The following is an 11,927-nucleotide window of genomic DNA, read 5'->3' on the forward strand; positions in this document are numbered from 1 at the left end:
AGATGTCGATGTGTCCCATTATCATTTATATCACATCATAATGCAAGCGAAATACACCTGAGGGGCAGGAAACAGTGTGTGTGTGTGTGTGTGTGTGTGTGTGTGTGTGTGTGTGTGTGTGTGTGTGTGTGTGTGTGTGTGTGTGTGTGTGTGTGTGTGTGTGTGTGTGTGTGTGTGTGTGTGTGTGTGTGTGTGTGTGTGTGTGTGTGTGTGTGTGTGTGTGTGTGTGTGTGTGTGTGTGTGTGTGTGTGTGTGTGTGTGTGTGTGTGATAAAGACGTACTGGGCTCTGGTGCCACGCTGTTGTTCAGACGGGCGGGGGTGAAGGTCCTCTGCCCGTTGCCTCGGAAACGGGACTGGGGGGTCTGAGCAGTGTCCAGCGCCCCCCCACTCTTCAGCCTCACTAGGGCGTTGGTGGGGAACAGGAACTGGGCGTACGACACCGTCTGAGGGGGGGATGAGAGAGAGAGAGAGAGAGAGAGGGTTCAGATTGTTGTTATCTTAAAGGTCTCCGATCATGCAAAAGTCACTTTTTTATGTATTTTCTACATCACCATGTGTCCCCGGTGTGTCCCCGGTGTGTCCCCGGTAGGGCTGCACGATATTGAAAAAAACGGACATTGCGTTTTTTTTAACTATATTTAACCGGATGAAGGTATTGTCCTCCTGTGCGGTGTTTTGATGGTCTGCAAACTACTGATCTGATCAAGAATGATTGTGATTGGTGGTTTGCTGTGCATGCAGAGCCTGCATGTCACTCACTCAAGTACCCTGACATGAGAGCCGCGCAAGTTTTCCTTTTGTAGCAAGCAGCAAAATAATTGTAACATGACGTGTTTGAGTTCATTCACCTACTTAACCACTGAGCCTGTTTTTCAGGTCTCAGGCTCGAAAATGACATTCCCAGAGCCAATGACCATATCTTCCCTTCTAAAAGGGGAAAATTAATAATCTTTTTTCTCAAAGTAATGATAAACCTGTGAGTTGGATGTAGAAAAGTCAGAATCAATATAGATGTTTTTTATTTTAAAGAAAATTCAGATTGAACATAGTAAAAAACTGTAAATTATAGTGTCCGTCCCAAAAATAGGTTGTACTTATAGTGAAAACTAACCTTGGATGATGGGTTAGTAGACTAAAAGCTTTAGGAATCCAAACTATAACATATAATAAGTACCCTGTATCAAGATTGATGAGAAACAAGTGACATTTGACCTTTTTAGAGAGATTTAGAAAAAACAACACTTCTGGGGTCATTTGGGTGGATTTTCCATATCTCTGGCCCCCCTCGGTCGATTTTGATGATTGACATCTCTTTATAACCGGCTAGAGCCAATGGAATCGAGGGGAAGTTCTAAACACACCAACACATGAACAAATAAGGAGTGAGAGTGACGCGTAGCCAAAACCGGAAGCTGCATACTCTCTGGTGGCTACCATTAGCAGCTAACTTTTGTGACTCGATTTTTACATTAAGATGGAATTATGGATTATAAACAATTGCTTCAAAGCCACAGAAACATTATCAACCTATGCATCAACCGATTCAGCCGCGCTTTTTCTCGTTTTAATGCTTTTGAACACGTCTTCTGATCAGATTGACAGCTACGGTGAGACAATCTCCCGTAAAAGCTCCGTAAAGGTAAGTGTTGTGATGTCTGTTCGCTTCCCCTGTCGCGAGATCGGATCGCTTAGTGATGATACTATACTTAAATAATCTGTGGAGTCTCAGCTTTAATCGGATATATTGTATGTGCAGTTTCGATAAGTAATAAGGGTATCTTTATTTTGAATTCTGTGCTAAAGTGCGTTAGCATTTTTTTAAAAGAAGAATAAAACCGCACGTCCCTGTGAATATCGCGCATGCTCATATCGCGTTTATCGCCATGACACGATATATGGTTCAGCCCTAGTCCCCGGTGTGTCCCCGGTGTGTCCCCGGTGTGTCCCTGTGTGTCAGGAGACTCTCAAAGTGTCAGGAAATAAACCCCTCTCTCTTTTCCTCTGTACCCACATCTCTAAAAACGGGGAACAACGGAGCTGATCCAGATTTGCTGCGTCATGACGGCATTACTAAAATGTGGGCGGGCTTTAGACCCACGGGCCAATCAGAGACGTTGCTGTCAGAAACAATGAGACGTGTTCTGGAAGAGATATGGTCTGTGTTTACATTAGCATGCTAACACTCAGAGCTAACCTGGACTGGAGAGAGTCTGTGTGAAGAAGCTTTTTGTATAAAGCCCAGCCATGTCCTGGACAGTGAATATGAATTGTGACCCTCACATCAGAGATAAAGGATCCTGTGATTTGATAGAATTAAACTCCTTTGTGTACCCGTCAATCCTCTAAAAACTAAATGCAGAGTTAAATGTCAGATCTGATGTGCGTTAGATAAGATAAGACTTTATTTATCCCAAAGGAAATTGTTGAACCAGAGTTAAGAAGATACAGTAAACACATCATAATAAAACTGTACGCTAACAGAGCAGTAAAAAGAGCAATTCAATGTCTACAGTGCGCTCTGGTATGTTTCTGGTCTGCACGTACCTTCCCCAGGTCTCCCAGCTCCACGCCCTCCAGTGACGGCAGCAGGTCGGCAGCCACTACGGACGAGAGCCTCTGCCTGTGAGCCTCCAGCTTAGCATCACTGCAGGAGAAACACTGTGTTAAAGCTCTCCTATCATGCAAGATGCACTTTGTGGTGTCTTCTCTGCATCAACATGTGTCCCGCCGGCGCGTCAGGAGACTCTCAGTGTCGGGAAACAAAACCATGTTCTCAAAGCTCTGACTTTTTTCTCGAAATTCTGACTTTTTTCCTCAAAATCCTGACCGTTACCTCAAAATCTCAAAATGTTTTTTTCCCTTAAAATATCAAAATTCTGACGTTTTCCTCAAAATTCTGACTTTTTTCTCGAAATTCTGACTTTTTTCCTCAAAATCCTGACCTTTATCTCAAGATCTCAAAATGTTGTTTTTTCCTCAAAATGTCCAATTCTGACTTTTCCTCTCTTTTCCTCCGTACACACATCTCTAAAAACGGGGGAACAACGGAGCTGATCCAGATTTGCTGCCTCATGACCACATTACTGAAATGTGGGCGGGCTTTAGACCCACGGGCCAATCAGAAAGGTTGCTGTCAGAAACAATGAGACGTGTTCTGGAAGTAATATGTTCTGTGTTTACATTAGCATGCTAACACTCAGAGCTAACCTGTACTGGAGAGAGTCTGTGTGGAGAAGCAGGACCTGAGACCTATAATATATGACTCCAAATAGGAGACCTTTAATATCCCCCCACACACTGCCCCCCCCCCCTGAGAGTAATGATGAGAACATAAAGGTGACGGTGTGTGTGATGGGGATGTGTGTGCTGTCTGTACCTGAGGTGACTCTCTCCGTACGGCAGCACTGAGAAAGCGGCGTAAAGCGACCGCTTGGCACAAATCAGCACGATCCTGCAACACACACACACACACACACACACACACACACACACACACACACACACACACACACACACACACACACACACACACACACACACACACACACACACACACACACACACACACACACACACACACACACACACACACACACACACACACACACACACACACACACACACACACACACACACACACACACACACACACACACACACACACAGTCAGTGGACAGGAAGTACTCAACCGCTCCGCAGCCTCTTCTACGCAGATCTGACTTGTTATTACCGAAGCTGAGCAGCACCCGTCTCCACTGTACCTTTTATTTGATTATTACTTATGTGTAATATCTGTTAACTCTCTGCTGCTGTGAGAAAACTAACAAACTGTCTGTAGTCTGATTTAATCTCAGGACTCTTTTGAGAGATGCAGAAGAGTAGAAGTTAGTATATGTTTAGAGAAATCAGACGCCCATCTCTGAGACTCGGGGGGGATACACGAGAAGAGGAACACACTGGGGCTGAGGGCTGGGCTGAAGCCAACAGATCCACCATCAGTCTGGATTCTGACAAAAACTAGTGAACTGTCAACGGGGGGGGGGGGGTATCGGTCTCCTTGATTACTAATAATCGGTATCGGCCTTGAAAAAGCCATATCAGTCGATCCCTAGCTAATACAACATTAAATAAAGCTAAACATTTTCCAGATTCCGAAGTTCAAGGTTTGCATACTTTGATTTAGTAAAAATGCTAACTTTCAATTTTCAATTTTTTGAAATTGCAAAACCGTTTTCATCCGGTTCATCCTTCAAACACTGAGGTTCCACACTTTCAGAACACGACACTATACCGCCCCCTAACTCAGGACCTCTTTACCACCGCTCTGCGCACACCAGCAGACGACACATGGTCACGTGCGTGGGCATGGAGTGAGAGTGAAGTGGAGTGAGAGTGAGGTGGAGTGAGAGTGGATTGAGAGTGAGGTGGAGTGAGAGTGAAGTGGAGTGAGAGTGAAGTGGAGTGAGAGTGAAGTGGAGTGAGGTGGAGTGAGAGTGAAGTGGAGTGAGAGTGAAGTGGAGTGAGAGTGAAGTGGAGTGAGAGTGAGGTGGAGTGAGAGTGAGGTGGAGTGAGAGTGAAGTGGAGTGAAGTGGGGTGAGAGTGAGGTGGAGTGAGAGTGATGTGGAGTGAGAGTGAAGTGGAGTGAGAGTGAGGTGGAGTGAGAGTGAAGTGGAGTGAGAGTGAAGTGGAGTGAGAGTGAAGTGGAGTGAGGTGGAGTGAGAGTGAAGTGGAGTGAGAGTGAAGTGGAGTGAGAGTGAGGTGGAGTGAGAGTGAAGTGGAGTGAGAGTGAGGTGGAGTGAGAGTGAAGTGGAGTGAAGTGGGGTGAGAGTGAGGTGGAGTGAGAGTGAAGTGGAGTGAGAGTGAGGTGGAGTGAGAGTGAAGTGGAGTGAGAGTGAGGTGGAGTGAGAGTGAAGTGGAGTGAGAGTGAAGTGGAGTGAGAGTGAGGTGGAGTGAGAGTGAAGTGGAGTGAGAGTGAAGTGGAGTGAGAGTGAAGTGGAGTGAGAGTGAGGTGGAGTGAGAGTGAAGTGGAGTGAGAGTGAAGTGGATTGAAGTGGAGTGAGAGTGAGAGTGAAGTGGAGTGAGAGTGAGGTGGAGTGAGAGTGAGGTGGAGTGAGAGCGAAGTGGAGTGAGAATGAAGTGGAGTGGATTGAAGTGGAGTGAGAGTGAGAGTGAAGTGGAGTGAGAGTGAAGTGGAGTGAGAGTGAAGTGGAGTGAGAGTGAGGTGGAGTGAGAGTGAAGTGGAGTGAAGTGGAGTGGATTGAAGTGGAGTGAGAGTGAGAGTGAAGTGGAGTGAAGTGGAGTGAGGTGGAGTGAGAGTGAGGTGGAGTGAGAGTGAAGTAGAGTGAGAGTGAGGTGGAGTGAGAGTGAAGTGGAGTGAGAGTGAGGTGGAGTGAGAGTGAGGTGGAGTGAGAGTGAAGCATGAGAAACACAGAGTGAAATAACGCTGGGTTCAGAGTCAGAGGAGAATCCGGACTAACAGCTGTTTTCTGTCCCGGCTCCACGGGGCCGAACAACAGGGGGTATTTCAGTCTGCCGCTGCGACACGGTGTTACCTTTCCACATTCCTACATTTCTGATTTGAGCAAAACTTCAGCTACAGATTACTGAAACTGCAGATTACTGAAGCTGCAGATTACTGAAACTGCAGATTACTGAAGCTTCAGCTGCAGATTACTGAAACTGCAGATTACTGAAGCTGCAGATTACTGAAACTTCAGCTGCAGATTACTGAAGCTGCAGATTACTGAAACTGCAGATTACTGAAGCTTCAGCTGCAGATTACTGAAGCTGCAGCTGCAGATTACTGAAGCTGCAGATTACTGAAGCTGCAGATTACTGAAGCTTCAACTGCAGATTACTGAAGCTACAGATTACTGAAGCTACAGATTACTGAAGCTTCAACTGCAGATTACTGAAGCTGCAGATTACTGAAGCTTCAGCTACAGATTACTGAAGCTACAGATTACTGAAGCTGCAGATTACTGAAGCTGCAGATTATTGAAGCTGCAGATTACTGAAGCTTCAGCTACAGATTACTGAAGCTACAGATTACTGAAGCTGCAGATTACTGAAGCTACAGATTACTGAAGCTACAGATTACTGAAGCTTCAGCTACAGATTACTGAAGCTACAGATTACTGAAGCTACAGATTACTGAAGCTTCAGCTACAGATTACTGAAGCTACAGATTACTGAAGCTGCAGATTACTGAAGCTACAGATTACTGAAGCTGCAGATTACTGAAGCTTCAGCTACAGATTACTGAAGCTACAGATTACTGAAGCTACAGATTACTGAAGCTGCAGATTACTGAAGCTACAGATTACTGAAGCTGCAGATTACTGAAGCTGCAGATTACTGAAGCTGCAGATTACTGAAGCTTCAGCTGCAGATTACTGAAGCTTCAGCTGCAGATTACTGAAGCTGCAGATTACTGAAGCTTCAGATTACTGAAGCTGCAGATTACTGAAGCTGCAGATTACTGAAGCTTCAGCTACAGATTACTGAAGCTTCAGATTACTGAAGCTGCAGATTACTGAAGCTTCAGCTACAGATTACTGAAGCTTCAGATTACTGAAGCTTCAGCTGCAGATTACTGAAGCTTCAGATTACTGAAGCTTCAGATTACTGAAGCTTCAGATTACTGAAGCTTCAGCTACAGATTACTGAAGCTTCAGATTACTGAAGCTTCAGCTGCAGATTACTGAAGCTTCAGATTACTGAAGCTTCAGCTGCAGATTACTGAAGCTTCAGCTGCAGATTACTGAAGCTACAGATTACTGAAGCTTCAGCTGCAGATTACTGAAGCTACAGATTACTGAAGCTTCAGCTACAGATTACTGAAACTGCAGATTACTGAAGCTGCAGATTACTGAAGCTGCAGATTACTGAAGCTGCAGATTACTGAAGCTTCAGCTTCAGATTACTGAAGCTGTGATCAGATTATTACAACACCAGTTCAGGCCACACGCTGCAGAATGAAGCTGCCTCTGTTTCTTTCTCTCTGACAGGAAACGTCTGCAGCCACTCGTGACACGGTTTCCTGTATTGTGTACAGTGTGCAGTGTGTGTAGATGTGTGTAGATGTGTGTAGATGTGTGCAGTGTGCAGTGTGTGTAGATGTGTGCAGATGTGTGCAGTGTGTAGATGTGTGCAGTGTGCAGTGTGTGTAGATGTGTGTAGATGTGTGTAGATGTGTGCAGTGTGTAGATGTGTGTAGATGTGTGTAGATGTGTGCAGTGTGTAGATGTGTGCAGTGTGTAGATGTGTGCAGTGTGTAGATGTGTGTAGATGTGTGTAGATGTGTGTAGATGTGTGCAGTGTGTAGACGTGTGTAGATGTGTGTAGATGTGTGTAGATGTGTGCAGTGTGTGTAGATGTGTGCAGTGTGTGTAGATGTGTGTAGATGTGTGCAGTGTGTGTAGATGTGTGCAGTGTGTGTAGATGTGTGTAGATGTGTGTAGATGTGTGTAGATGTGTGCAGTGTGTGTAGATGTGTGCAGTGTGTGTAGATGTGTGCAGTGTGTGTAGATGTGTGTAGATGTGTGCAGTGTGTGTAGATGTGTGCAGTGTGTGTAGATGTGTGCAGTGTGTGTAGATGTGTGTAGATGTGTGTAGATGTGTGTAGATGTGTGTAGATGTGTGTAGACGTGTGTAGACGTGTGTAGACGTGTGTAGACGTGTGTAGATGTGTGTAGATGTGTGTAGATGTGTGTAGATGTGTGCAGTGTGTAGATGTGTGCAGTGTGTGTAGATGTGTGCAGTGTGTGTAGATGTGTGTAGATGTGTGCAGTGTGTAGACGTGTGTAGACGTGTGTAGACGTGTGTAGATGTGTGTAGATGTGTGTAGATGTGTGTAGATGTGTGCAGTGTGTAGATGTGTGCAGTGTGTAGACGTGTGTAGACGTGTGTAGACGTGTGTAGATGTGTGTAGATGTGTGTAGATGTGTGCAGTGTGTAGATGTGTGCAGTGTGTAGATGTGTGTAGATGTGTGTAGATGTGTGCAGTGTGTAGATGTGTGTAGATGTGCACAGTGTGTAGATGTGTGTAGATGTGTGCAGATGTGTGCAGTGTGTAGATGTGTGCAGTGTGTAGATGTGTGCAGTGTGTAGATGTGTGTAGATGTGTGCAGATGTGTGCAGTGTGTAGATGTGTGTAGATGTGTGTAGATGTGTGCAGATGTGTGTAGATGTGTGTAGATGTGTGTAGATGTGTGCAGTGTGTAGATGTGTGTAGATGTGTGTAGATGTGTGTAGATGTGTGCAGTGTGCAGATGTGTGTAGATGTGTGTAGATGTGTGCAGATGTGTGTAGATGTGTGCAGATGTGTGTAGATGTGTGTAGATGTGTGCAGATGTGTGCAGTGTGTAGATGTGTGTAGATGTGTGCAGATGTGTGCAGTGTGTAGATGTGTGTAGATGTGTGTAGATGTGTGCAGTGTGTAGATGTGTGTAGATGTGTAGATGTGTGCAGTGTGTAGATGTGTGCAGATGTGTGTAGATGTGTGCAGATGTGTGTAGATGTGTGCAGATGTGTGTAGATGTGTGCAGATGTGTGTAGATGTGTGCAGATGTGTGTAGATGTGTGCAGATGTGTGCAGATGTGTGTAGATGTGCACAGTGTGTAGATGTGTGTGCAGTGTGTAGATGTGTGTAGATGTGTGTAGATGTGTGTGCAGTGTGTAGATGTGTGTAGATGTGTGTGCAGTGTGTAGATGTGTGTAGATGTGTGTAGATGTGTGTAGATGTGTGTAGATGTGTGTAGATGTGCACAGTGTGTGCAGTGTGTAGATGTGTGCAATGTGTGTGTGTGTGTGAATGTGTGTGTTGCGTTTATGTAAAGCAGAGACTCACCTGCAGCCCCGGGTGTCGTACTGCCTCATGCTCTTGATGAAGTGGACTTTCTTTGGCACTTTGGGTCCAGGAGAACCAGAGACGTTCCTCAACCTGAAGAAATGAAGAAAACATGAAATATTAAAGAGGTCCTTTTTGAACGGAGCTACAGTATGTACACCTGGCTGCTAAATCCTCAGAGCTGTTACAGGGTGTGTACTTAGTCCATGGTGTAATTGTGACAGATGTAAACTTCCCCTCTGTGGGACTGAGAAAGGTATTCTGATTCTCCTTTTTGTTCTACAGGTGTTAGTGCATGTAAACGGTCTGCAAAGGCTCAAATCCCTGCGTTCCCTCCACTGTTTGTTTACTCCCAGAACATAGTGACATCACTACATAATACTCGCACTCCTATTGGCTAGTGCTCTAACCCGTTTTATATAAGCTAAGGGGGCGGGACATCTCTAAGCCCCTAAACCTGGGCTCTGGTTTCAGACAGAGGGTGAAAATCCATCATAGGCACGATGGGCTGCGTGGTTCCGTCTAATCGATAAATCCACAAGTTGCAAGAAGCTTGACTCCAACAAAAAGTAGGTCTTATCTTCATCACATTGTACTACAACCTGAGACCTATAATATCTGCCTAAAGACAGCATGATAGGAGACCTTCAAAAGGCCCGTGTCGCCTCTCACCTCTGCCGGGGGTCCAGAGCCGGGCTCAGGGCAGCGGGCGTGGATCTGACCCGGGAGCAGGGCTGGTGCCCGGAGGGGGGGGACAGGGGGGGGTCGGGGGTCAGAGGGTCACCCACTCCGCCAAACTCCAGGAACACCTGAAGTGCAAAGACATTATGAACAAAAAGGCAATCAAAACTACCTCTGTATTTAACCTGGAACATGAAACTAGTTCACCTCACTTTGTACTTCTACCACAGTTCAGAGGTACATGGTGTACTTTTCCTCTACTACTTGTATTTAATACCTTTAGTTACTTCTCAGATGTGGATGAATGATGTGAAATCTAATCAAGTGTTAAATCAGACTTTAGTTCCACCTGGAGTAAATCCACCAGCTACCCTGCAGTATACAAAGTCATTCAAACTAGCTGCACCTTTACCAGCTTTGAGAACACTTTCATGATCAATCATTATAAAACATATCATATCTATTATTCTGAAATGGACCAATCTGCACAATGACTACTTTTACTGTCTTTCACTATATTTTGATGAGAATACTTTTCTACTTTTACTTGAGGGACATTTTGAATGCAGGACTTTTACTGTAACAGAGTATTCCTACACTCTGGTACTTCTACTTTTACTGAAGTACAAGATCTGAGTACTTCTACTTTTACTCAAGTACAAGATCTGAGTACTTCTACTTTTACTCAAGTACAAGATCTGAGTACTTCTACTTTTACTGAGTACAAGATCTGAGTACTTCTACTTTTACTGAGTACAAGATCTGAGTACTTCTACTTTTACTCAAGTACAAGATCTGAGTACTTCTACTTTTACTGAGTACAAGATCTGAGTGCTTCTACTTTTACTCAAGTACAAGATCTGAGTACTTCTACTTTTACTCAAGTACAAGGTCTGAGTACTTCTACTTTTACTCAAGTACAAGATCTGAGTATTTCTACTTTTACTGAGTACAAGATCTGAGTACTTCTACTTTTACTGAGCACAAGATCTGAGTACTTCTACTTTTACTCAAGTACAAGATCTGAGTACTTCTACTTTTGCTCTAGTACTAGATACGAGTACTTCTACTAGTTATATATGGTGAGGAGGAATCAGAGCTATAATAGATGTGAACTGGTTAAAGACCAGCACAGCTCCCAGTATATCTGAGTATATAGAACCTATACTGGTTATTATGAATGGGGTAAATAGAGTGATCTATTGTGCCTTAGAGAGAGACTTAGACATACAGAGAGAACATATCTTCTTAAATAAATAAATACATTCTAAATACCTCATTAGCACCGTCTGGCCCCGGGGATATCCCTCCTGAAGGCCGGGGAGGAGGACCGAGGACCCCCGGGACGCTGGAGGACGAGCCTCCTCCAGAGACCGGTGGTTGTGTCACCGCGCTGGCCGGCTCTTGGATCTCTGTCAGCGGCAGAGGAACCTCCGTGTCTCCCCGGTCCCTCTGCTGCTCCTCCGCCGCGGTGGGATCCGTGTTTTCATCGCCGAGCTGCCACAGCGGTCGTCCGTCGAGAGAGATATTATTGAGGAACAATAGAGCCGCTTGTCTCCTCCGGGAATCCTTGGTTTTCCTGCGGGTTTCTCGGTGTGTTTTGCCCGGTTTTCCGTTGGACTGCAGACCGCAGACAGCCGTCGCCATTCTATTAAGAAATGCGGCCGTTGGTTGAAACGCATACGCAACGAAAACCGGTTCTACTGCTGTATTCCCGCCCCCTGAGCGCTGATTGGCTGTGGCTGGTATTTGATGTTTTCTCTTGGCTGTTGGTTGGCTGTAGTACCGGTATGCTGTAGTCCCGCCCCCTGAGCGCTGATTGGCTATGGCTTTAGTGATGTATTTTCCTGGCAGCTGGTTGGCTGTAGTCAGAATCAGAATACATGTATTCGCCCCACAGAGGAGAAATGTACATTTGTACAGAAAGTAAGGTTCCACATTTAGCTTAATATTAATTAAGAAGCATACAAATAAAAAGATAAATTACAAAATTACAATTTACAAATTACACATCAGTTCTACAGCCGTAGCCCCGCCTCCTGGGCGCTGATTGGCTGTGGCTGGTAGTGAAGTATTTTCTTGCCAGCTGGTTGGCTGTAGTTACCGGCACTACTGGTGTAGCCCCGCCCCCCGAGCGCTGATTGGCTGTGGCTGTAGTGATGTATTTTCTTCATAATCTGCTCTACCGCCCCCTGCTGTATGGGAGTGTTCTCACAGTCCTGATGGAGGTTTTCCTACTCAGGCCCAATCTCAAACCACTCCCTCGACCCTACCCCTCCGTGACGGAGTGAACTCCGTCTGTAGCCACACTCGCAGCTCAACGAGGCTTCCTCCTGTCAGATGGAGGGAGTAAATACAGCATCAAGCTTTGGTACAAACTCCCCTCTCTTCGG

At 45.3% G+C, this 11,927-nt stretch overlaps 1 protein-coding gene across 2 annotated transcripts in view; it reads right to left on the bottom strand.

Moving 5' to 3' along the window:
- cables2a (Cdk5 and Abl enzyme substrate 2a) overlaps positions 1–11,258 on the bottom strand; it is a 15,963-nt gene extending 4,705 nt beyond the window's left edge. Inside the window, exons 1-6 of one of the 2 annotated variants that reach the window (XM_079675234.1) lie at positions 10,810–11,257; positions 9,526–9,662; positions 8,854–8,946; positions 3,378–3,452; positions 2,546–2,645; positions 282–444 (exon numbers count right to left, since the gene is read on the bottom strand). In XM_079675234.1, coding sequence (XP_079531360.1) covers positions 282–444; positions 2,546–2,645; positions 3,378–3,452; positions 8,854–8,946; positions 9,526–9,662; positions 10,810–11,181 — 940 coding nt within the window. In that variant the 5' untranslated portion in view covers positions 11,182–11,257. Of the gene's footprint in view, positions 1–281; positions 445–2,545; positions 2,646–3,377; positions 3,453–8,853; positions 8,947–9,525; positions 9,663–10,809 lie in introns of both variants that reach the window. The other variant, XM_079675235.1, reaches the window with a different exon arrangement.
- Between the last annotated feature and the right edge of the window lie 669 nt (positions 11,259–11,927).

Source organism: Notothenia rossii, assembly GCF_949606895.1.
Source record: "Notothenia rossii genome assembly, chromosome: 4".
NCBI lineage: Eukaryota > Metazoa > Chordata > Actinopteri > Perciformes > Nototheniidae > Notothenia > Notothenia rossii.